The 23,187-nt window shown below is 41.3% G+C and overlaps 1 protein-coding gene across 5 annotated transcripts in view; it reads left to right on the plus strand.

Annotated features, from left to right (window-relative positions):
* RNF130 (ring finger protein 130) overlaps window positions 1-23,187 on the plus strand; it is a 133,803-nt gene that overhangs the window by 16,526 nt on the left and 94,090 nt on the right. For 3 of the 5 annotated variants that reach the window (XM_032335280.1, XM_032335281.1, XM_032335279.1), the window contains exon 2: window positions 15,099-15,293. In XM_032335280.1, coding sequence (XP_032191171.1) covers window positions 15,099-15,293 — 195 coding nt within the window. Of the gene's footprint in view, window positions 1-10,456; window positions 10,512-11,064; window positions 11,174-15,098; window positions 15,294-23,187 lie in introns of those variants that run through there. The other 2 variants (XM_032335283.1, XM_032335282.1) reach the window with 2 other exon arrangements.

The following is a 23,187-nucleotide window of genomic DNA, read 5'->3' on the forward strand; positions in this document are numbered from 1 at the left end:
AAATACGCAGCCCTAAGTGCAGCTTGGGGAGTTACTGTAGCTTGCCCAAGCCTGGTCAGGAATGTGAGCATCCCCAGAAGCCCCTTTTCCATCACGACACCACCCAGCACCCCCAGACTGAAGACCGCAGATTATGCCTGTTTTCACCGGATGCACGTAGGTGGTATGGTATGGGTGCCTTTGTGTTCTTGGACCAAGTCTCTTCTGCTCCCATTGCTAGTGTGTGAGGTCCGCTCCTGTTACCGTCTGTGGTTTTGTCGGTGGGCCCGAGCTTGAGTAGGTCACAGCTTAGCCGTGCCTCTGTGGATAGGCACGTGGACTGCCTGCTACGTAGCTTTCGTGGCTTCGCATGCTGTCGTGCACACTGTGTACGCACATGGAGCGTTTTCTGGGCTGTGTGCTCGGGAGGGGACTGTTGTCTCCCTCCATTTTCTTTCAGGCCCACTATGCCCAAGACAGCTCATTGTCGTTCCTCTGGAGCTCTGTTCCTCCTCTGAGGGTGCTGTTTCAGTCAGCAGTACCACCTTCTACCCCGGCTCTTAGGCCAGAAACTGAGACACTTTCTGCAGGCCTCCAGCCCCCGTATCTAGTTACTCACGCAGCCTTGTTGGTCCAGATTCCTAAGTGTCTCTACAGTGTGTCCACTTCTCCCCACATCCACTGCAGACTACTCTGATCTCCTCTCTCGGCTCTGTGGCCTCCTGATGGGCTTCCTTGTGTCCACTGTTACCCACTCTGACACGTCCCTGTGGTGCGGGGACACAGACTCTCCTGGTTGTGCACACACACGTGTCCCCAGTCCTGTACTTAGAAATGGTACACTGTCCTCTCGGTGTTCTCTGATACAGCATCTAATAAGTTTGTATTTGTAATAGTCTTCATGTTAATTTCTAACTTTTTTGCTTTATTTTCCCAATCCAGTTAGTTAGGTTTTGGGTTTTGGGGGGGCTTTTTTGTTCAGGGTTTTTTTGTTTGTTTTTTTCCCCTTTCATGGTGACTAAAAAGAGCTTGTACAGCAGTAGAAATGTGAGTTCTGCCAATTTTTTTTTAAACTTTATTTTGCAGGCCTTTTTTTTAAAAGACATTTGTCTTATAAATATGGGACAGTTTAATTAAAAGTAGTTGGTCTCATCTGTAAATCCAGGTTAACTCCGCTGTTTTACAATAAGGGGAAAACACATACATGTGTGAGGGAGTCACTGCTGTTCCCTTTACATTTGTGGGATCCCACTCAGGACGCCCCAGATACAACAGGAGACACACAACAGCGAGTCATGGATTGAGAAAAGCAGCCAGTGTTAATCCATAATGAAATATCAGTAAAGCTTCATTTCTTACTACCTATAACAGAATGATTTTCCTTTTATAACTCAAGTCAACTTCGAAAAGTCAGTGGATATAAGATCAATACAAATACAAAAAAGAAGCTAATTGTACTTCTGTATGCCAGGAACAAGCAATTAGACAATAAATTTTTAAAAATACCATTTAAAATGGCATTGGCATTGAAAACTACAGAACACTGTCATAAGAAATGAACGATCTGAAGAAGCAGAAAAACATCCCATATTCAAGGATCCAAAGACTTACCATATTGTTAATATGGCCAGTTGACCTACAGGTTCATCATGATCCTAGGAAAATACCAGCTGGATTTTTGGAGAGATTGGCAGGCTGATTGTAATTCATGTGGACCCTGAATAGTCAAAACAGTCTTGAACAAGAAGAACACAATCAAAGGGCTCACATTTCCCGATTTCAGAACTTACTACAAGACAGTGTGGTACTGGCACAGACCTACAGATCAATGAAATAGAAGTGGCATCCAAAAAAGCTTACATTTATGATCAATTGATTGTTGACCAAGATGCCAAGACAATTCAGTGGGGAAAACAACAGTCTTTTCAACACAGGGTGCTGGGAAGACTGGAGAGCCAGGAGGACTGAGAGCAAGAGAGAGGAGGCCAGAGAAATGTGCACTGTCTCAAAGTGGTTCACCCCCCATGTACATGCTGAGAAGGGTGTCTGCCGAGGGCTGGAAGATTTCCTCTGCACTTGGTGAGGTAGAAGCACAGTGACTGGAAATTTAGAAGGAAGCAACTATATTGTTTTCTTAGTTGGCCAACTCCAGGGCAAAGAAAGCTGGATTATTCCAGATCATCTTAAGGGAATGAGAGATTTCTTGAAGAAACCAGCATGAGTGCACCAGATGCAAACAGCAGTTTTACTGAGATGAGAGTGTGTCACAGAAAAACGTACCCCCAAGGATCTGTGGATTGGCTTTCTAATGATCTTTGTGCCCGGTTGCAGTGTCCCTTAGTCTTCCTCTGACAGTCACCCTTCTCAGGTTCTTCTCTTTGATAGAGGAAACAAAAGCAAAAAATGGTTTTGGGAAATGCTGTCACCCACTGTTTTTGATGACCCCACAGTAGACCTATTTCTTTCCTACTTGTCTTGGTCTGAAAAAAACTTTTGAAGAAATCTTTTGGGAAGGGGGTGAGAGAAGCCACTTTGCTTGCTCCTGTCATTATTTGCAATCTTTAACTCTTCCTGGGCTTTTTAATTTTTGGAAAAAAAAAATCTAAGTCTGCACTGTCATCCTGCATTTGCCTTTATGGCTTTCTTGCTATTCTGTTCATTATCTTTCTCATCAGGATGATTTGTAATTACCCAGCTATCTTTGCCCTGGGTTTTGCAAACTCTGTAATGATGGGTTGCTTTCTTCCAAGTTACTAGTCACTTTGCATTCTGGGTGTGTGTTGGGTTCTGGGTTGCAGTTTCCTCTGGTTATCCATAGGCGTTAGCTTGTTGGAGAGGAAGCGAATGGAAGAGCAGATCACGAACTTGTTAGACACCCTGCTTTTAGCTGAGCAATATCTCCCCAGTTCTGTAGATCCTAGCTCAGTGACCTGTTAAGAACTTTCATATTTACTCTGTTTGGCAGGTTGGCATAGATATATTGCCCCATCACAGTTTCATTTCTGTGTCTTAGGTTCTTGAGTTCTGTTCTCTTGGATTTCCCTAAAAGAGGTCTGTTATCTTGATACAAAATATCTGCTTCTTTTTTCCCTCTAGTTCCTTAGGTATACTTTTCCCATCATCTCTAGACCCACTTCAACAAGTTCTGTTGATTGTTATTTAAAATAAACTAAAGGGTTTTCTTATTACTTATATTTGTTTAGAGATATCTCAGATTATGAAAACTTTAAATCTCCTGTTCTCCAAAAAAAAAAAAAAAAAAAAATCTCCTGTTCTCAGTGTTCATTTGAGTCCCTCAAGTAGTTTTTGGTTTTTTTTTTTTTTTTTTTTCCCCTCTAACTGTCCTCCACAGGGACTGACTTCATGATTTTTTTTTCATGTTCTCCTACCTCCTTCCTCAGCAGTAAGCTATTCCTAGCCCATCATTTTTCCTTTTTTTTTTTTTTTTCCTGTAAGGATGAGTCATTTCTTTTAACTCCCATATTATTTATTCAAAGGTTAACAACAGCATCACACGCTGAGCTAGCACCTGTCAAATGTAAGGAATGGTGAACTGTGTGATAGAGATTTGCATAAAGCAAGGACCCTAAGATGAAATTTCTTGCTATATAAATTCTCTATATATTTTGCATATTAGCTCCTTATCAGATACATGAATTACGGATATTTTCTCCCATTTGATTGGTTTCCTCTTCATTTTGTTGATGGGTTTCCTTAGCTGTGCAGCAGCTTCTTAGTTTGGTGAAGTCCCACTTGTGCATTTTTGCTTTTGGTGCCTTTACTTTTTACTTTTTTTGAATCCAAAAAATCACCACCAAATCGAGGAAATTACTGCCCCTGTTTTGTTTTAGGAATTCTGTGGTTCCGGGTCTTATGTTCAATTCTTTGATCCATTTTGAGTTGATTTTTGTGTACAGTGTAAGATAGTGCTCCTGTTTCATTATTTTGCATGTTGCTGTCTTTCCCAGAACACCATTTATTGTAGAGAACATCCCTTCCCTGTTGTATATTATTAACTCCTTTGTTGTAAATTAATTGGACATACATGTGTAGATTTCTGGGGTCTCTATTTTGTTCCATTGATCTGTGTCTTTTTTTTTTTTTTTTTTTTTGGAAGGGGGTGCAGTGGGGGAGGAGCAGAGTGAGAGAGAGAATCTTAGCAAACTCCACATTGAGCGCAGAACCTGACACAGGGTTCAGTCCCACAACCCTGAGATCATGACCTAAGCCGAAATCAGGAGTCGGGTGCTTAACCAGCTGAGCCTCCCAGGCACCCCTGTGTGTCTTGTTTCATGCCAGATTAGTACATATTCATAATATAGTTCAAATTAGTACAGATTAGTACAGATTCATAATATAGTTCAAAATAAGGAAGCATGATATTTCGAGCTTTATTTGTCTTTCTCAGAATTGCGTTGGCTTTCAGGCCCTTTTGTGGCTCCATGCAAATTTTAGGATTATTTGTCCTATTTCTGTGAAAAATACCATTGGAATTTTGATAAGGATTGCATTGAATCCCTATTTAGTAGAGTAGATTGCTCTGGGTAATATGGGCATTTTAACAGTATTGATTCTTCCAATCAAAATATCTATTTGTTTCTTCCTTAGTTTCTTATATCAATGTCTTATAATTTTCAGTATACAGCTCTTTTACCTCCTTGGTTCAATTTATTCCTAAGTATTTCATTCTTTTTGATGCAGTTGTGAATGGGATTGTTTTCTTTTCTTTCTAGTAATTCATGAGTAGTGTCTAGATATGCAACAGATTTATGTGCGTTATTTTGTATACTGTAGCTTTACTGAGTTTATTAGCTGTAACAGCTTTTTGGTGGAATTTTTAGGGTTTTCTATATATAATGTCATGTCATTTACAAATAGAGACAGTTTTACTTCTTCCTTTCAGATATGGATGCCTCTTACATTTTTTTCTTGCCTAATTGCTCTGGTTAGGACTTCCAGTGCTATATGTTAAATAAAGGTAATGAGAGTGGACATCCTTGTCTTGTTCCTGATCTTAGAGGAAAAGGTTTTAGTTTCTCACTGTGGAGTATGATGTTAGTTGTGGGCTTGTCTTATAGGACCTTCATTATGTTGAAGTACATTCCCTTTATACCCATTTAGTTGAGAGTTTTTATCATAAATAGAGTTGAATTTTGTCAGATGCTTTCCCTGCATCTTTTGAAATGATTGTGTGGTCCCAAAATGGAGGCATTTGTTAATGTAGGGTACCACATTGTTGTGGAGGTTGAACCATCATTGCATTCCTGGAACAAATCCTGTTTGATACGGTGTGTAAACCATTAGATATATGTTTGAAGTTATGTTCCAGATGGCCCAGTCTTTGTTAATGTTGTCTCTGTGTCCAACTCATTAATACTAGAACTACTAGAAGAGGTGATAGATAAAACAGGAATGCTTCCATATTCTTTCCTCTTCTGCCCAAGAGTTAATAATGCCTTCCCATGTTGCCAGCTTTCCGTTATAAGTTCTGGCGATACACGTACAACGTGTGACTATACCATAGTGCGTACTTGATATTTGCTGAGAGACTAGATCTCAGGTGTTTTCACCAAATAAAAAAAATAATAATAAAGGTTACTAAATGAGGCAATGGATATATGAATTCAATTGACTGTGGTGATCATTTCACAGTGTGTATCAAATCACATTGTGTACTTTAAATATATGTAGTTTTTGTTTATTAATTATACCTCAGTAAAGCTGGGGGGGGGGGAATAATGCCTTTCAAGACTTTCCTGCCCGGTGGTATCCTTACACCCTTCTGTGCATCAGCAGTGTTGAGGTATAGAGTGGCTTTGCTTGGCCATTGTGGGGTTTTGGTGGTAGCCAAGAATATGGAACGCTCTATTTAGTCCTCTCTCTTAATTGTCACTTCCTTGTTTCTCAACAGGGATTTCAGTCTTGTGTGTTTAGGTGAATGATGATGCTCTCAGTCAGGAATTCCGTAGTGGGAACATCACATTTGATGGGGGAGAATAATGAGTTGGTGATACTCAGTATTCATGGAGAAATATGTAGCAGACAGTTGAAAATTGCAGAATAAAACACAAGAGAGAGATTTAGACATTACATACATACAGGTGTTGGTTGAAGCCGTGGGAGTGGGTAAGATTGCCCACTGAGAAGAGAGGGCTCGGGGCAGATGCTTGGTGAAAGCCCTCCATTTAAGAGGCTGTCAACAGGAAAATAAGAGTAGGCAGAGAGGCGAGAGGAAAGTGTGGTGAACAGAAGTCAACAGAAAAGAGAGCTGCAGAAAAACTCGTACTCAATGTGTAATGCTTTTGTGGAATGGGGAGTGCTGTGGATTAGGTAATTAACACATACTTCCGTTGCACTGTGGTACACTAGTCAAGGACTGAGCACAATTTTTAGTTATTTTTATTAGCTTCATCTCTCTTACATGAAGTACTTGTTGTATCAGTTGTAATAGAAATTATTTTTGAACATAACTTCTCAGGTGAAGTGATTTGTATTAGTCATCATTTAAAATTATCTTAAGATGCTTTTTATTATGTCATGGAGAACATCCAGCCCATATATTTAAGTTGTAAGGATGTGAAAAATAATCAAAATCCATTTGAGATATGCAATAACTAAGTATAGAAGACAAATGATAATGGATAGCTATTGATGATTAAACTTGCTGACAGGTCAGCTCTGTATGACCCTCCTTACAGTGTTGACTGATATATCCTGCACTCTAGGTGTACAGAAGATATTCTGTTGTTGCCTTCTTGTTAAAAATTCCATAGAAAAAGGCAATGACTTGTAAAAATTTGTTTCTTTACAATAAGTATAAGCAAAGAAGCAAAACTTGCCAACTCGGAGAAAATAAGGGACACATTTATTTTACTTTTAAAATATACTAGACTCAAAGCTGCAAAGTAGGTAAAATAACATTTGAGAACCTTTACAATTAAAATGTTTTCTTCAGCTTCTTCTCATCATAAGAAGCAGAAGACAATGGAATAATATCTTCAAAGTGCTGAGAAAAGTATCCAGAATTTTTTACCTAATTAAGCTGTCATTCAAGAATGGGATCATATGAAAGATGTTTTCAGATATAAAAAGACAAGTTTACTCGAAACCCTGACTTTACCCTGAACAGATCCTTATTTGAAGGAACATCAAAGGGATGTTCTTACTATTCTTACAAGGAAGGAGAAAATGAAGGACAGAAGGAAAAAGTGAGATATGAAGAGGATAGCGATGATTAATTTTTTAAAAGATTTATTTATTAGAGGGGCACCTGAGTGGCTCAGTTGGTTAGGCATCTGCCTTGGGCTCAGGTCGTGATCCTGGAGTTCTGGGATTGACCCCTGGGTCAGGCTTCCTGCTCAGCAAGGGAGCCTACTTCCCCCTCTCCCTTTGCCTACTGCTTCCCCTGCTTGTGTGGTTGCCCTCCCTTTCTCTCTCTCTTTCTCTCTCTCTCTGTCAAACGAATAAATAAAATCTTTAAAAAAAAAATTTTTTTTTTTTTTTAAATTCCACTCCCCACTTGAGTTTTGGGGAGGGGCGGAGGGAGAGAATCTTTACGCAAACTCCCTGCTGAACACAGCCTGATGGGGGCTTGACCTCACAATCCTGAGTTGGTAACCTGAGCTGAAACCAAGAGTCAGAGGCTTCACCTACTGTACCGCTCAGGGGCCCCTGTCATGGTTCATTTTAAGTATCACTTTTACTGGGCCAGAGGATGTCTAGGTGATTTGGTCAGATATTCTGGGTGTTTCTCTCAGGGTATTTTTAGATGAGATTAACATTTAAGTTGGTAGACTGAATAAAGTGGGTCAAAGGAGATTGCCATCCCTGATGTGTGTGGGCCTCATCTAATCAGTCGAAGGCCTGCATAAAACAAAAGAGATGATTTTCCTTCCAGTAAGAGAGAATTCCTCTTTCCTGACTGGTTTTGCATTAGGAGATTGGCCTTTCCCTGCCCGCAGACTCAAACTGAAACATCAGCGCTTCCTGAGTCTCAAGCTGCTAGGCTTTCAACTAGAGCCACACCATTATCTCTCCAGTTTGCTGACTTACCCTGCAGATCTTGGGGTTTGTCAGCCTCCACAGCCCCATGAGCTAATTCCTTACACACCGTCTCTTTATACACATATGTATCTTATTGGTCTGTTTCTCTGGAGATCCTAGACTAACATAAGGACTGACCAGTATCTGTAGGTAACATTCAATAGGCATTGACCATATGAAACTATAAATACTAGGGATGGGGTAATTAGAGCAAGGTAGATCTGAGTAAGGGTAATTATAGGTAAGATGAAAGGGGGTGGTTGGAACTGCATCTGGCAATAGATTGAATGGTGGCCTCCCAGAAGATGTGTCGGTGACCTAATCCCCAGAACCTAGGAATGTGGAAACCTTATTTGGAAAAAATTACATTGAAGAAGTAATTAGATGAAGATCTTGAGACGAGAGCACCTTGCATTAACCAAGTGGGCCTTAAATCCAACAGTAAGTGTTCTTAGAGATAGAAGTGAAGGCATGGGCACAGTGGAGAAGGCCACATGCAGACAGAGGCAGAGGTTGGAACAATGCAGCCAGAAGCCAAAGGTCTCCAGGGGCCAGCAGAAGCTGGGAGAGTCAAGCAAGGGTCTTTCCCCTGAAGCTTTTCGGAGGGCACCTGAGCCTGCCAGCACCCTGACTGCAGACATCTGTCCCTCACAACTGAGAGAGAATACATTTCTGTTGTTTAAGCCACCAGGTGTGTAGTGGTTTTTGGTGGAAACCAATACATATTTTAAGAGCCTGTATTCTTCAGGAAGGAACTAGAGACATTGATGAAATGTAAACTCTTTATCAGGTATGCGTGTTAACATTTTAAGAGTAACCTCTAAAAAAAATAGGACTTGAATATATAAATGGAGGAAAAGAGGGGAATAGAGAAAATGTGATCAGTGCTTTCAGAAGTAGGGACAGATGGAGGAAAGTATAAAGAACTTAGGAATCACAGGATACAGGACAAAGTGAAATAACGGAAACGGATCCAAGTCTTCCTGTAAGCAGTATGCATTCACTAACCCTGGCAGTTGAGGCTCCGTTTGCAGTCTAATGAAAGAGAGACCCCCAGGCTGCTTCTCAGAGTAGTGATCTGTGCAAAAGTAAATAAGATTAAAGGGAGCCGAGTCTCCTGAAATGGCAGCATCAGTATTTAAAATAACTGTGCTTCCTTCTGATCACATTAAGTAACAAGATCTAGCAGTGGGTCTGATCATCTTGATTACCGGTGTTGGGTAGGGGGAAGGGATGAGAAAATTAGAGGAACCAAGTAGATAGGAGGTTAAGAGAAAAATGGAACTTACAAATGAGTTAATGAGAAATTAAGACAAAAGGAAAGCAGAGCATTTCAACAAGATTAAACAAACACTGAAGATAAATAATGAAAAGATGGTAGATTAAAGTGAAAATGTAGGGGCCTGAGTGGCTCAGTTGGTTAAGCAACTGCCTTCAGCTCAGGTCATGATTCTGGAGTCCCAGGATCGAGTCCTACATTGGGCTCCCTGCTTGGGAGGGAGTCTGCTTCTCCAGCTGCCTCTCCCCTCTCATGCTCTCTCTTTCTTTCTCAAATAAATAAATAAAATCTTTTTTAAAAAGTGAAAATGTAGAAATCGTAAGAGTAAGTTATCTGTGGATGTGGATGAAGGGATGAAAGCTAGACATTTAAATCCAGTCACTGAACATTAAAAATTAAGAAACTGGAAACGCAAATAAGGAATTCTGTTTTGTCCTTTGAATCATAAAATTAGAATTTAACAGAGGGAAAATAAGGAAATTCAGGAGAAGAAGCAAGAAACCTAAAGATGAGATTATAATCTCATGTGGAACTAGGGAGCAAAGAGCCAGAACGTACCTGACCAGGGAAACATCTAGACCCAGGGTAACTAGTTAGGCTTATCTTTATTTTTACATTTTTCATAGGAAGCAGCTGGCAGAACGTCACACTGGTCAGAACACTACCACAGGAAACAGTGGTCTTTGGCATAGACTCTCTGTGTCCGTTTTTGTTCAGTCTCCGTATGTCGTTCTCCCATTTCTCCCTTCGCCTAGAGGTCCAGTGCCTCCTCTGTCCCACACGTACTGGAGGAGATGCTGGGTCTCACGCTCGAAGAGAGACTCCGAGCAAACAGCCAGTTGCTAGGACGGTAAGATGAATGCTAGTGTGTCATCTCAGGGTGCCATGGAAACAGAGCACCCATCTCAGGCTCAGGAGGCCAGGAGGGTGTTCCGGAAGGGAGATTTTAGCAGAATCCTGAGGTTTGAGAGGACGTCAGCAAGGAAACAGGGGGCTGGGCCTTTCAGAGGGAGGAACCAAGATACCCAGGCTCTGAGAGCGGGAGGCGCCCCAGGGGAGCTGGCTGTGCCCCGGCCCAGCAGGACTCTTCCCTATGGCAGTGGCTTGGTGGTTCTCGGGTGCGGGAGGAGACAGGACCCACACAGTAACGCCGTGACCGCTACACACTAGATGGGGCACTTGCATTTTCCCACAACGAAGTCTAAGTCAGGTGAACCAAAGTGGGAGTTTCGGGCTCCTTGGGCAAGACAGAGTTAGTTTATTAACTGACATCGTCACTCACAGAACCCTTGAAATATTTACACGCTCCTTGTGCCGGGATATTCTTCCTCTGTTCCCACCGCAGATGGTGTCGTCTTTTCAGAACTTGATTCTCTTACATTGATATAATGTTGTAATGGGGGTTATGTGTCATCTTACTTGATTGTCACGAGAGTTGAGGAGAAGGGCTTCATCTTTGTCCTCTGTTCTGGTGCTGGTCCCTTCTGCACCCCCTGCTCACTGCCTAGCGATTTTCCAGTGTTCCATCTGAGTTCCAGCCTCCACGAGACCTTTACCGTTGTGTGGCTCTGTTCCTGGGTCTCTAAGCACCCTTCACATTGTACTAATAACCAGTTTGCTGAGATTTCATTTCTGTGTCCAGTGTTACTTTCTCAGTACACCTAGAGGTTCCTTGAGACTCAAGACCAAGGTGTTGGGTTGTTGCTAAGCATCTGTGTTCCTTGAGGTGAGGGTTCCGTAATTGTTCCTGTCAGTAGTCGTTTGGTTCTTATCAAGGAATGAGATTCTCATTACTGTTTCTGGATTCAGCAGGAAAGGCCGTACAGAAAAAAAACAGAAGTTTGGTCTCTCTGCAATACGACATTTTTTCAGGTTTATTTAAGTATAATTCACAAAATTGTAAGATACTGTAATGCAGTATTTTATATCATCTGTAATTTCATGTTTTCACAATAATTTCCTCGTTTTTCCTGACATGATAACTAATAAATGCAAAGAAGTCAGAGGTGAAGTCCTTCTCTAGATTTGGCAGGTTTAAAAAAAAAAAAAGAAGTAAAATGATTTTGAATTTGAGCAAAATTGCTATTGATAAATTTTAATGCTTCTTAATTGCGTAGATATTTGATGCCATACTGCGTCCTCACTTAATAAATTGCTTCAAGTGTAAGCAACTGGTATTACATTGCGAAGTAGGACCACTGAACCCATTCGTCTTCAGTCCTCTTGAGAAGTTGTGTTAGAGCTGTTCACATTTTCACTGTTCAAGTTATTTTTTAATTACAGGAAGGGATGAATGGATAAAATAAACACATGACAGTATTAAGTGGTTATGAAAACCTCTTACTTTCTTTTTCCGAATAATGAAACCTCCTTCCTTGAACAGGAACTTGAATATCTTATTCTCCCTTATTATTTCATATTCTTGCTGATATAAATGTTCACAAGTCCTTTTATGGACTATGACTTGGGTGAATTTTGGGAACAAGGATATTCTTCCGCTCATATAGTCTGTTGTTGGAATTTGTTTGGGTCCTGCAGTTGTGGGTAGAATCTGTTCTTAGTGGGTGGGGATTCCTTAAGAGAATTTTCAAGTTCTCCTTCAGTATGTTTGGTAGATTTTGCTCCATGGTTGCATCCTTTCTTGTGTCTTTTCCGTCTTGGAAATTATGACTGTTATCTTCTAAGAAGAAGATGACACTGTCAGCGCCACAGGGATAGGGTATGAGACGGGAGCAGTAGGTGTTAGTAGCCAGGGATGTGGGGTGGACATGTGCTCTGAGCTGTGGGTGGATTTCACACACATTGATGCAGAAAATCCCCACAGCACCAAACTAGAACACTAGGACCAGATAAGATGAAACCCATAAAACTAAAGGAAAGGGAGTTTATTTTTTTTTTAATTATAAGTGTGTATGTATATATGTATGTATGTTTGTATTGAGTGCATGCGAGAAAGCGTTCGGGGAAGGGGCAGAAGGAGAGGGAGAGAGAATCTCAAGCAGACTCCCCGTCTGAGCACAGGGCTTAATACCGCGGCCCTGAAACCATGACCTGAGCCGAAATTAAGAGCCAGGTGCTCTAACTGAGCCACCCAGGTGCCCCCAAGAGAATTAATTTTTTTAAAGCACTTAAGAGTAGAGGAATTATTGTAGCCTTTTTCACATGTATAACTCATGAGGTAAGAATTTTAACTCCGTGTTTGTTAGTAAAAGTTGAAGATGAGATCATTGAGCCCAGGTGGTTGTTCAGCTAGTGAATAATTGATCTAGAGTGTGAGCCCCACGTCTTGCTGATTCCATGACCGTCTTGTTGTTTCCTCCTTATGGCCCTGGGAATATGTGTGAAATCATAGGGAGCACAGGATAAGTTATAGAAAAATGACCATTTTGCTGAAGTATATATATCCTTTTGGGTATTCTTGATTCTGCGTGTTCTTCCAGGGTTTGTACAGCAGTGCGTTACAAAAAATAACAAAACACTTAAACCAGCTCTTTGCTTGCTCTCTATGTATGGTATTGGAGGTTTTTCCAAGACAGGTTATCTAACACATAGCCTAAATGCTTCTATTCTAAAGCAGCATAATTATCTGGGAAACAGATTCCACTGCAAGTGAACAGTCTGTTTGAGGATTTCAAAGTTTCACAATGCCTTCAGTGTGTCTTTCAGTAAATAGTTGACTACTGGGGCACCTGGGTGATTCAGTCATTAAGCGTCTGCCTTAGGCTCAGGTCATGATCCCAGGATCCTGGGATCTAGCCCTGAGAGGGGATTGGGCTTGCTTCTCCCTCTCCTTCTGCCCCTCCCCCAACTTGTGTGTGCATGCACACACGTTCTCTCTCTCCCTCTCAAATAAAATCTTTAAAAATAAAATAAGGTGGCCTGGGTGACTCAGTTGGTTAGCGACTGCCTTCAGCTCAGGTCATGATCCTGGAGTCCTGACATCGAGTTCCGCATTGGGCTCCCAACTCCATGGGGAGTCTGCTTCTCCCTCTGACCTTCTCCTTGCTCATGCTCTCTCTCACTGTCTCTCTCTCAAATAAATAAAATATTTTTTAAATGTAAAATACGTTAAAAAATAAAAATAAACAAAAATAATTGACTGCTAAAATTGTGATATAGGCTTTTTTCCCATCCATTTACTTTGACTGAGAAAGGACTAAAGTTTCAGAGTGCAAAAATTGTTTAAGGAAAGGGGTGATATTTGTCAACAATGTAAATCATGACATTGTAAAATTATTTATGTCTCAGTTGTGTCAGGAGACCTCTGATAGCAAATACACTCTCATTATGATCCCTCACTGTGATAATAAGAGAATTTGGGGGGAAATACAGTGTAAGTGGAATGATAGATGTACCATTTTTCCCAAGTTAGTTGGCATCTCTACACTGTGTGGTTTAAGTGGTGTGAACGTTTCATTTCTCTGGCTAAGTAGTGTGCTTCCAGGACGTGGAAAGATGTATTTCCCCACTGATGTCACCTTTTCATACAGTCGATTATTAATACTGATTTCGTGTTTTCATTATTTATTTGCTTTTACTGTTACTCTCTTACCCTTCCTGCCCCCACCCCCACCCCAGCCAGTGCAAGCCTAGGGCTGTCCTCTGGCACAGAGGCAGATGTCCTCTGGCACAGAGGTGGATGGCGGTCTGCAGACTTCTCCATTGGGATTCTTACCCCCTCACCTTCTGGACCACCCTGCCGGTTCAAGTTCACCTGTTAGAAACATGAGGAGGGGGGAGAAGGAGGAGCAGCCAGGGCAGAGGTGGGCAGGGCTGTCGTGACCATCTGTGCTGCCTCAGGGAGAGGAAGGAGCCTGGCCTTACAAGCTGCTGTGTACTCACCGGTGTCTGGAACAGACTCTCCCCCCAGATCCACAGCAATAGCCGTGTAATCAGGGTCCCCAGGAGAGTGTCCTGGGGTCTGCATGCATGTTGTTAGACAAGTTACAAGTTGTCTTATATATAGTAAAGTTAATATATATATCTAAATATATATAGTATATATAGTAATATAGTATAGTAATATACTATATATATAGTATAGTATATATAGTATACTATATATATAGGATATAGTAAAGTTATATATATCTTAATGTGGAATTGTAATTTTTACCAATAAATGTAAATTACAGGAATAATCTAGTTTCTATTTTCATGTTATTTTAACTATTTGAACTTCCAATACAAGCCAGAACTTACCTTTGTAATTTCCTTAGATACTTATGAAGAAATTTGTTCAAACATGCTTGAATTTCAACAAGCCACTTAGTAACTGAAGCAAAGGTTAGTTTGGCTGCCCCATTTAACTCAAGCAAAATGAGTCTCTCTCTGCAGCGTGGGGGTGGGGTGAGACAGGGTGAGAAGAGGGTGGGGGTAGGGTAGGGGTGTGGAGAGAAGAGTAAGTGCCAACGAATGAGCAGAAGTCAGGGGTAGATCACTCAGTCACCTGGGTGTTGGGGGATGAGGGTGTCTCTGTTTGCCCTTTTGTCCCCCTCTCTTCACCAGCCTACACTGGGCATTGTCAGTCTGTTTTTCCTTTGTCAGCCTATGAAGTTAAACAGGATTTTTCACGGTTTTCATTTGCATCACAGGTAACATGTTAATGGAGCCTCTCTCTCCCTGTACAGATGAGGGTTCAGGTTCATGGGTATATTCATAGCTCTGCTGGCAGGGAGCTGCTCAAAGTGCTTTGGATACACCCAGTATTCGGGGAACAGTTGAGCACTTTGATAAAGATTTGATTGATTTTATTTATGTTGAGAAAAATTAATGTTTTTTTTTCTTTTCTGTTTAGTTGCTGATCATCTGGGCTGTGATCCTCAGACACGGTTCTTTGTCCCTCCTAACATCAAACAGTGGATTGCCTTGCTGCAGAGGGGAAATTGCACATTTAAAGAGAAAATATCACGGGCTGCTTTCCACAATGCAGTTGCCGTAGTCATCTACAATAATAAATCCAAAGAGGAGCCTGTCACCATGACTCATCCAGGTAAACAGAACAAGGGGGGTTGTAAATTTTGTTGTTCCTTCTAGAAATTAGTGCTCTGTAGGTAAGCATTCTACCACCACGGAACCACATCATTTACAACATAATTCTATGATTATATTCATTTTTTAATATTCATTTTTGGTATTACCATTCATTTCTTGAGATGCATGTCTTTTTCCTTTAGTTGAATTTGTTTCTTAAATAATGATTTTGAGAGTCTGTAAAACTTGCACTTACTAAATAACTGGCTGTGATGGAATCCTTAGTCATTTTGCATTTCTACATTTCACTTAATAACTTTGCAAAATGACATGTTCCATTGAGAATCATTCATCTAGGTTATGGACTCTGAAGGATTACCTCTTCGAGGAGGATGCTTTTTATCTTATCAGGATAAATGTCTAAACGGACTCAGTAGTAACTGTCTTCATTTCTTGTGGGAGCCTTTGAGACTATCTCTAATTTAACTGCTTTAGTAACAAGAGTTGCAATTTATTGAGCACTTACTATATATATGCCAGACACTGGACTGCAAGGGGTTTTGGGTGGGGGGGGGTGTTTTTTTAACAGACTTTATTCTTCAGAGCAGTTTTATGCTCCCAGCAAAGCTCCCAGAAAGCTATACGGAGATTTCCCCTATAGCCCCACACAGGAAGGGCCTCCCTTACTATCGGCCTCCCCATCTGGAGCGGTGCATGCGTTACAGGTGGTGAACCTACAGCGATGACTTCTAATCACCCACCGTCCATAGTTTACTTGGAAGGTCACTACTGCTATGGAACATTTTATGGGTTTGGACAGATTTGTACCCACTGTGATGGTATCATACCGACTATGTTCACTGCCCTAAACATCCTCAGCACTCTGCCTATCCATCCCTTCCCTGATCCCTCCCATTTCTCCACCCCTTGGCAACCACTGATAAATTTTTTTTACTGTTTTCATAGTTTTGCCTTTTCCAGAATGTCCTGTAGTTGGAATCATAACAGCGTCTAGCCTGTGCATACCGACTTCTTTCAGTTTGTAGCATACATTTAGGTTACCTCCCTGTCTTTTCATGGCTTGATGGTGCATTTCTTATAAGCTCTGAACAGTGCTCCATTTTCCAGATGTACCGCAGTTTATCTGTCACCTACTGAAGGACATCTTGCTTACTTCCGAGTTTTGGCAATTATGAATTAAGCTGCTGTAAACATTCGTGTGCAGGTTTCCCAAATTTATTTGACCACGTACCCCTTTCATCACAGGTTAGTGTGGAGCAGCACGAGGAAGGATCTTTAGGGCCAGAGTTTGAGGATCTAGTGTTAGGAAGTGGGACGTGGTAAGGCAAATGGAATCAAAGCAGACATGAGAGCAATGAGAAATGGCTTTATGCTGTAATTAGACACAGAAAAAATTAGAGTAATCTGGGAAACTAAATTGGTACAGTACTTTGGAGAGAAATTTGGCATTGTGTGATATCGCTAAAGAACTGCTGCATTGTGATCTAGGAATTCCTTCCCTGTATACCTCCTCCAGAGTACTTTCCAGACTTTACTGTACATACAGGTTACCTGGGCATTTTGTTAAAATGCAGACTCTGATTCAGCATATCTGGGGTACAGCCTGAGATTTTGTATTTTTAACAAATTCCCAGCTGATGCTAATGCCTCTAGTCCACACCTCTTGCTTTGAGAACAAGGAAGACAGGAAACCTAGGTTTTAGTCCCAGCTTTTCCACTGACTTGCTGGGTGACACAGGATGAGTTGCCTCCTGTCTGGGAAGGCCTCTCGTGACTCTAAACCCAGGTTCTGTGAAGGCCTTGAATCCCCGTCACGGAGGACAATCGTTTGCCATCTTATGAAATCTCCCACTTTCTGCCTCGGACTGTGTGGGAGCCAGTGGGGAGATTTCGTGTATTTACACAAGCACCGGGGGCCCCTCCCTGTCGTCCTCCAGACCCTTGTTACTCTTGCCTGTGTGCATGAGAAGCATACGAGAGTGTTCGTGGCAGTGTTATGTAACAACATTTATTGGAAACACGTAGATGTCCCTCACAGGAGAATGGAGGGATTGTGGCATGTTTATAGAGTGGTTAACTGTCAATGAGTTAAAGCCACACGTATTTATATGACTAAATCCCAAAAACATAATAACGAGCATAAAAGAGTAAGTTGTAGAAGAATATGTACAAATAACATAAAAATGAATGTGCATTTCAAAATGCACAACTGTAGCTGCCATGTATAGATAGATATGAATAAAATAGCAGAAGTACAAATTAGATGAACAAATATCAAGTTTTGGGATAATGGGTCTTTCTGGAAAGGGGATTTTTTGAGGGGTGGCAAATTTAGGATCAGGGGGAAGTATATGAGGAGGTTCAGATGAGCCCATCATGTGTCACTTCTTAAGCTGAGGGTTGAGTACATAGATGTTCATTATATTCTCTCTTATTCTTGAGCTTTGAAATATTTCAAAGGAAAAATCGTAAGAATAACTGTAAAGGATTAAAAGTAAGCAGAAGAATTGGCCTTTCTGACTATGACCAAGTAAGGAGATCACCGGATTTTCTTTTCAGAAGAAAACGACTCTAAAACTGGACAAAACTGACAAAGCAGCCCCTTCAGTGTTCTGGAAATCAACCAGAGGCATATAACAATCTGAGGCTCATTGATGTTTTAAACAGCTGCCAGAGTTTGGGTGGGAACAATGGGAAGCTGTGGTGTTTTGCCTGGGGCTGCTTCCCACACTCCCCAAGCTATGTCGCTGGGGGTTTCTGCTGGGGCAGGGCGGGTGGCAAGGACAGAGGGCTAGCCCAGCAGTGACAGAAGGGTGGATGACACCATGCCCAACACTGTTGTCTCTGGAAGTGACGTCTTGGGGACAGGCAGGTGGAGGAAGGACATTGTCTATCTCTCCCAGCCCAGGGTTGCCGCCAAGTATGTTCTTGTCTGAGACCACATGCTCCATGATTTCGGAGCTGAAGCTGTTTACATTCCTGGACAACCTTGAGACTATGCACCTGCAGGTAGGAGAGAGGACTGGCAGGAGTAAACCAGACAGGACTGGAAGTGGCCACGGCTTTGAACACTCTTCTCTCCCTACACCCAGATCCATTAGCAGATGATATCAGCCTTACTGATTTGAGATGTTTGAGCATCCGTGTCCAGTAACTGGCTGACAGCTTGTCTTGGAAGAATATTAAATAGAAACTGAGCAGAGACATCAGTGACTGCACACCACAGAGGAAGCAGACTTCACAGGTCTAACCTGGCCATGCTACTGAACAAAGCAGGCAAACAGACAAGGCAACAGCAGCAACCTTAAGGGAAAAAAAAAGATCAGAATGCAGAGTTGAGACATTTTATTGTCCAAAAGGTCTGATTTTCAACAAAAGATGACAAGCTATGCAAAGAAATACGAAAGAGTGACTCATACTCAAAAAAGAATCTGCAAGGGCACCTGGGTGGCTCAGTTGGTTAAGCATCCGATTCTTGATCTCAGCTCAGGTCTTGATCTCAGGGTCGTGAGTTCGAGCCCCTCATTGGGCTCTGCACCAGGCACGGAGCCTATTTAGAAAATAAGTAAAAGAAAAAGTCAGCAGAAGCTGCTTCTGAATATTCTCAGATGCTGAATTTAGCAGAGAAAGAATTCAAAGGAATTAACATACATTTGGAGAACTGAAAGAAATGATATTTAAAGAATTAAAAAGAAAAATATGACAATAGTGAATGGCACCAGAAGCCAACACATAGAGATTCTCAATAAAGGATAGCAAAATTATGGAAAAGAGCCACATGGAAATCATGGAGTTGAAGAGTACAATATTGGGAATGAAAAACATCATTTGAGGACTTGAATAGCAGATTCAAAACAACAGAAGAATCGGTTAGCTTGGAGATAGAGCAATAGAAATTATCACTCAGTAGAACATGTTAAGAAAAAAAAAAAAACCTGAAGAAAATGAACAGAGCCTCTGAGGCCTGTGGGACACTGTCACATTCCAGAGGACCCAGAGTGGCAGAAAAACTATTCCAAGAAATAATAGCTGACAACTTTCCAAATTAGATGCTTTGTAGAAATTAATAAGGTAATCCTAAAAACCAAAGTACCTGGATAGCCCAAAGAATTTTGAGAAAGTGCAACCATGTCGGAAGACTTCAGTAATCAGGATGTGTGGCATTGGCGTAAGGATGGGCCTGTAGACTGATGGGTCAGAACTGAGAGTCTACAAATAAACTTTAATGCTCAGTTGATTTTCAGCAAAGGCGCCGTGGCCTTTCTGTGGGGAAAAGATAGTCTTTTCAACAAGTAGTCCCAGAAGGGTTGTTCTCCAGATGCAAAAGACAAAAAAGGATGAAGACCCTTACCTTCCAATGTATAAGAATGACTTCCCAGTAGATAATAGACAAAATGTAAGAAGTAAAACCACATAAATTTCTAGAAGAAATCATAGGAGAAAGCCTTTGTCATTTAGGACAGAAAGTTCTTACTCCATAACACTATCCATAAAAGACAAGAACAGTGTTAGTCTTAAGAAGTGAAATACCTTGTTATTCAGAAGAAAAAAAAAAAAATTGAAGAAAAAATAAAAAAGAAATTGGCAGTAATAAGACAATTTTATAATGGGCAGAGGTTGTAATAATTTAACATTTCATCAATTATTAGAAAATAGTTGAAACAATGAGATATTATTTCATACTCACTAGAATGACTACAATAAAAAAAGTCAGATATGACCGTGTTTTGTTGAGGATGTGAGTAAACTGAAACCCTTGTGCATTGTTGGTAGGAATGTGAAATAATACAACCAGTTTGGAAAACAGGCAGGGTTTTTTTTAAGTGACACACAAATTTACCATATTTCCTGCTTCCGGGAATCTACCTAACAGAAATGAAAACAGTGAGATGTCCACATGAAAATTTGTGCATGAATACTCATTGCATTATATACAGAAGTCTAAATGATGGAAACAGCACGAGTGTCCATCAGCCAGCCAGTGGAAAAACAACACGGCGTAGCTGCAGGACGGAACACAGTTCAGCAATTACACGGAGTTGACCGCTGACACCTGCAGCAACATGGATAGACCTCCGAAAGCCTTATGCCCTCGGGAAGCCCGGAGTTAGAAACATCTGCGAATGGCACAATTTCTAGGTCTAGGGAAGTCCCACTCGTAGAGACACGAGGCAGGTTAGTGCCTGTACAGGCTGGGGGCTGGGTATGCAGACCATCCACTTGCGGGCACAACAGAACTTTAGGGGGTAATGAAAACATTCTAAAACTGGCTGGTGGTGGTTGCACACCCCCTGTGAATTTACCCAAATCATTGAATTTACATTTCTAGAAAGTTATGGCATGTAAAGTAACACTTCTTTAAACTTGTTCAAAAGTGGGATCTGGGACGTCCAACTGGCTCAGTCGGTGTAGCATGTGACTCTCGATCTTGGGGTCATGAATTTGAGCCCCATGTTGGGTGTAGAGATGACTTTTTTTTTTTTTTAATGTGGTACAGGCTAATGGTCAAAAGCAACACAAAAATTCTTAAACTGGAAGCTTTGTTTGAGTTGTACGCCTCTAAGTATTCTTACTTTGACTTTGAGACACTCATATATATCTCTTGTGACTTTGGTTCTCATTTTCAGTGTTCAGGGTGGAATGTTACAGGCCAGATAAGGATAGAATGATGAGCCAAGGGCACCTGGGTGACTCAGTGGGTTGGGCCTCTGTCTTCAGCTCAGGTCATGATCTCAGAGTCCTGGGATCGAGTCTCACGTTGGACTCCCTGCTCGGCAGGGAGCCTGCTTCCCCTCTCTCTCTGCCTACTTATGATCTCTATCTCTCTGTCAAATAAATAAATAAAAATCTTTTTAAAAAATAAATAAAATGTGAGCCCAAAAAAAAGTAAAAATAAAGACAATCACTTTGCTTTACAAGGAGTAGAGACATGCTGAGTGCCTGTGTGTATGAGACAGAAAGATTACCTCTCAAGTTGTTACCTTAACACAGAGGTTAAATATTTCAGAGTTACGAATTCTCTATCTGAACCAAACTGCTCTAGAATGATGCGGTTTATTTTATGTACATTGTGTAACTGGGGAGTTACACAGATTATTTAAATGAAAGCATAGATGTATTGTTAACAAAAGCAGTGGAAATAAATCCATTCACTGAAAAGATTTCTGAAGTATACTTTATTTTTTATTAACATATAATGTATTATTTGTTTTGGGGGGCAGGTCTGTGATTCCTCAGTCTTACACACTTCACAGCACTCACGATAGCACATACCCTCCCCCATGTCCACCACCCAGCCACTCCATCCCTCCCAAGCCCCTCCCCTCCAGCAATGAAATACACTTTTACTTTTAATTTTTTTTACTTTTTTTTTTTAAAGATTTTATTTATTTATTTGACAGAGAGAGATCACAAGTAGACAGAGAGGCAGGCAGAGAGAGAGAGAGAGAGGGAAGCAGGCTCCCTGCCAAGCAGAGAGCCCGATGCGGGACTCGATCCCAGGACCCCAAGATCATGACCCAAGCCGAAGGCAGCGGCTTAACCCACTGAGCCACCCAGGCGTCCCTAATTTTTTTTACTTTTAATTAGAGAAAAATTAAAATGCCATTTTGTTTGGGGATTTGTGGATTCTGCTTAAATAGGCTCATTTTAGGGTATGAAAGGGTCTTGGTTGTTTCTTGATAGGAGAACTTTTGCCCTTTCTTCTTTGAACCCCTGAGCTATTGTTCACGTTCTGTTTTCCAAGCAGAATTCTGTCTTGGTGTCAGTCCGTTCTCCATGGCGTTGCACCTGTTAACATATTCCTCACCCCAGAAAAGTGTCATGAAATATTTTGTCTGGCTCACAGATTTGTACTTCCAAAGCAGTCCCACTGTCTTCTACTTTCTTCACCTTTCAGAATCATATTTAAGGGTCTATCACTGACCTGTAATTCGCCACAGGATTCTGCATCATCTTTTTAGTTACAAAAGCAAAATTAAAACTCTGTCAGATCACAGGGCGCCTCTAAAATAGCAAAGAGTTTGGCATTGACAGTCACAAGGCTGGAACTGGAATCCCAGACCCAGTGATGACTAGCCTTAGGACTTTAGGTGAAGGAGTCTTTGAACCATTGCCCTCCTTTGTACAACATCAAGGGCGTCTGCCTAATCATCTAATAGGATGATTGTGACTTTATTGAGGTAATGAATTTGTTAAAGTGTGCAGTTGTTACTTATTCTTCTTGTGCCTTGAATGAGCATTACCTCATTTATAATTATGGAATCAATGTACTTATTTCTCTAACTTTAAGACTAGTACTTTTTTTTTTTAATGCCCAAGTCTACTTTTTCTTTGTTCTTCTGGCCTTTCTTCCCTATGACATAATTGTTTCAAGCACATTTGGTGTAAAGTAGTTCATCCACAGATACTAAATTACATTTGCTCTTGCCAAGCATTCTGTGAGCGACCCTTTAGGGCTCTACAGAAGAAGTAAGTGTGTGCAGGTGCAGGTCCTTAAGGAACATTTACTCCAATAGGGAGACACATGCGTGCAATAATTGGGACCACTGAGCGCTGACTTAGGAGGACAGGCCTCAGTATTACCAAGAACAAGTTCCTGACTCTGAAGGCTGGCAGGAACCAATCAGAGGACTTTAGAGAGGAGGCTTTCATTGTGCTAGGCCCTGCTTGGTTGTCGGTATTGGACCAGAGAAGACCCCCTCTGTGGGCGACCCGCGTGAGTCAGAGACTTGCCTGGAGGGGCAGGCGTCTGAGGGTGAGGGCGGAGTATTAGGCTGGGTGGGGTGACAGCAAGCAGAGGGATTTGGCTTCTATATGCTAATTCATGAACAGATATTTTTTGATCTCCTGTCAGGTCTCCAGGTGTACAAGACCCACGTGAGAGCTGCTGC

Source organism: Mustela erminea, chromosome 3 (assembly GCF_009829155.1).
Source record: "Mustela erminea isolate mMusErm1 chromosome 3, mMusErm1.Pri, whole genome shotgun sequence".
NCBI classification, from domain to species: domain Eukaryota; kingdom Metazoa; phylum Chordata; class Mammalia; order Carnivora; family Mustelidae; genus Mustela; species Mustela erminea.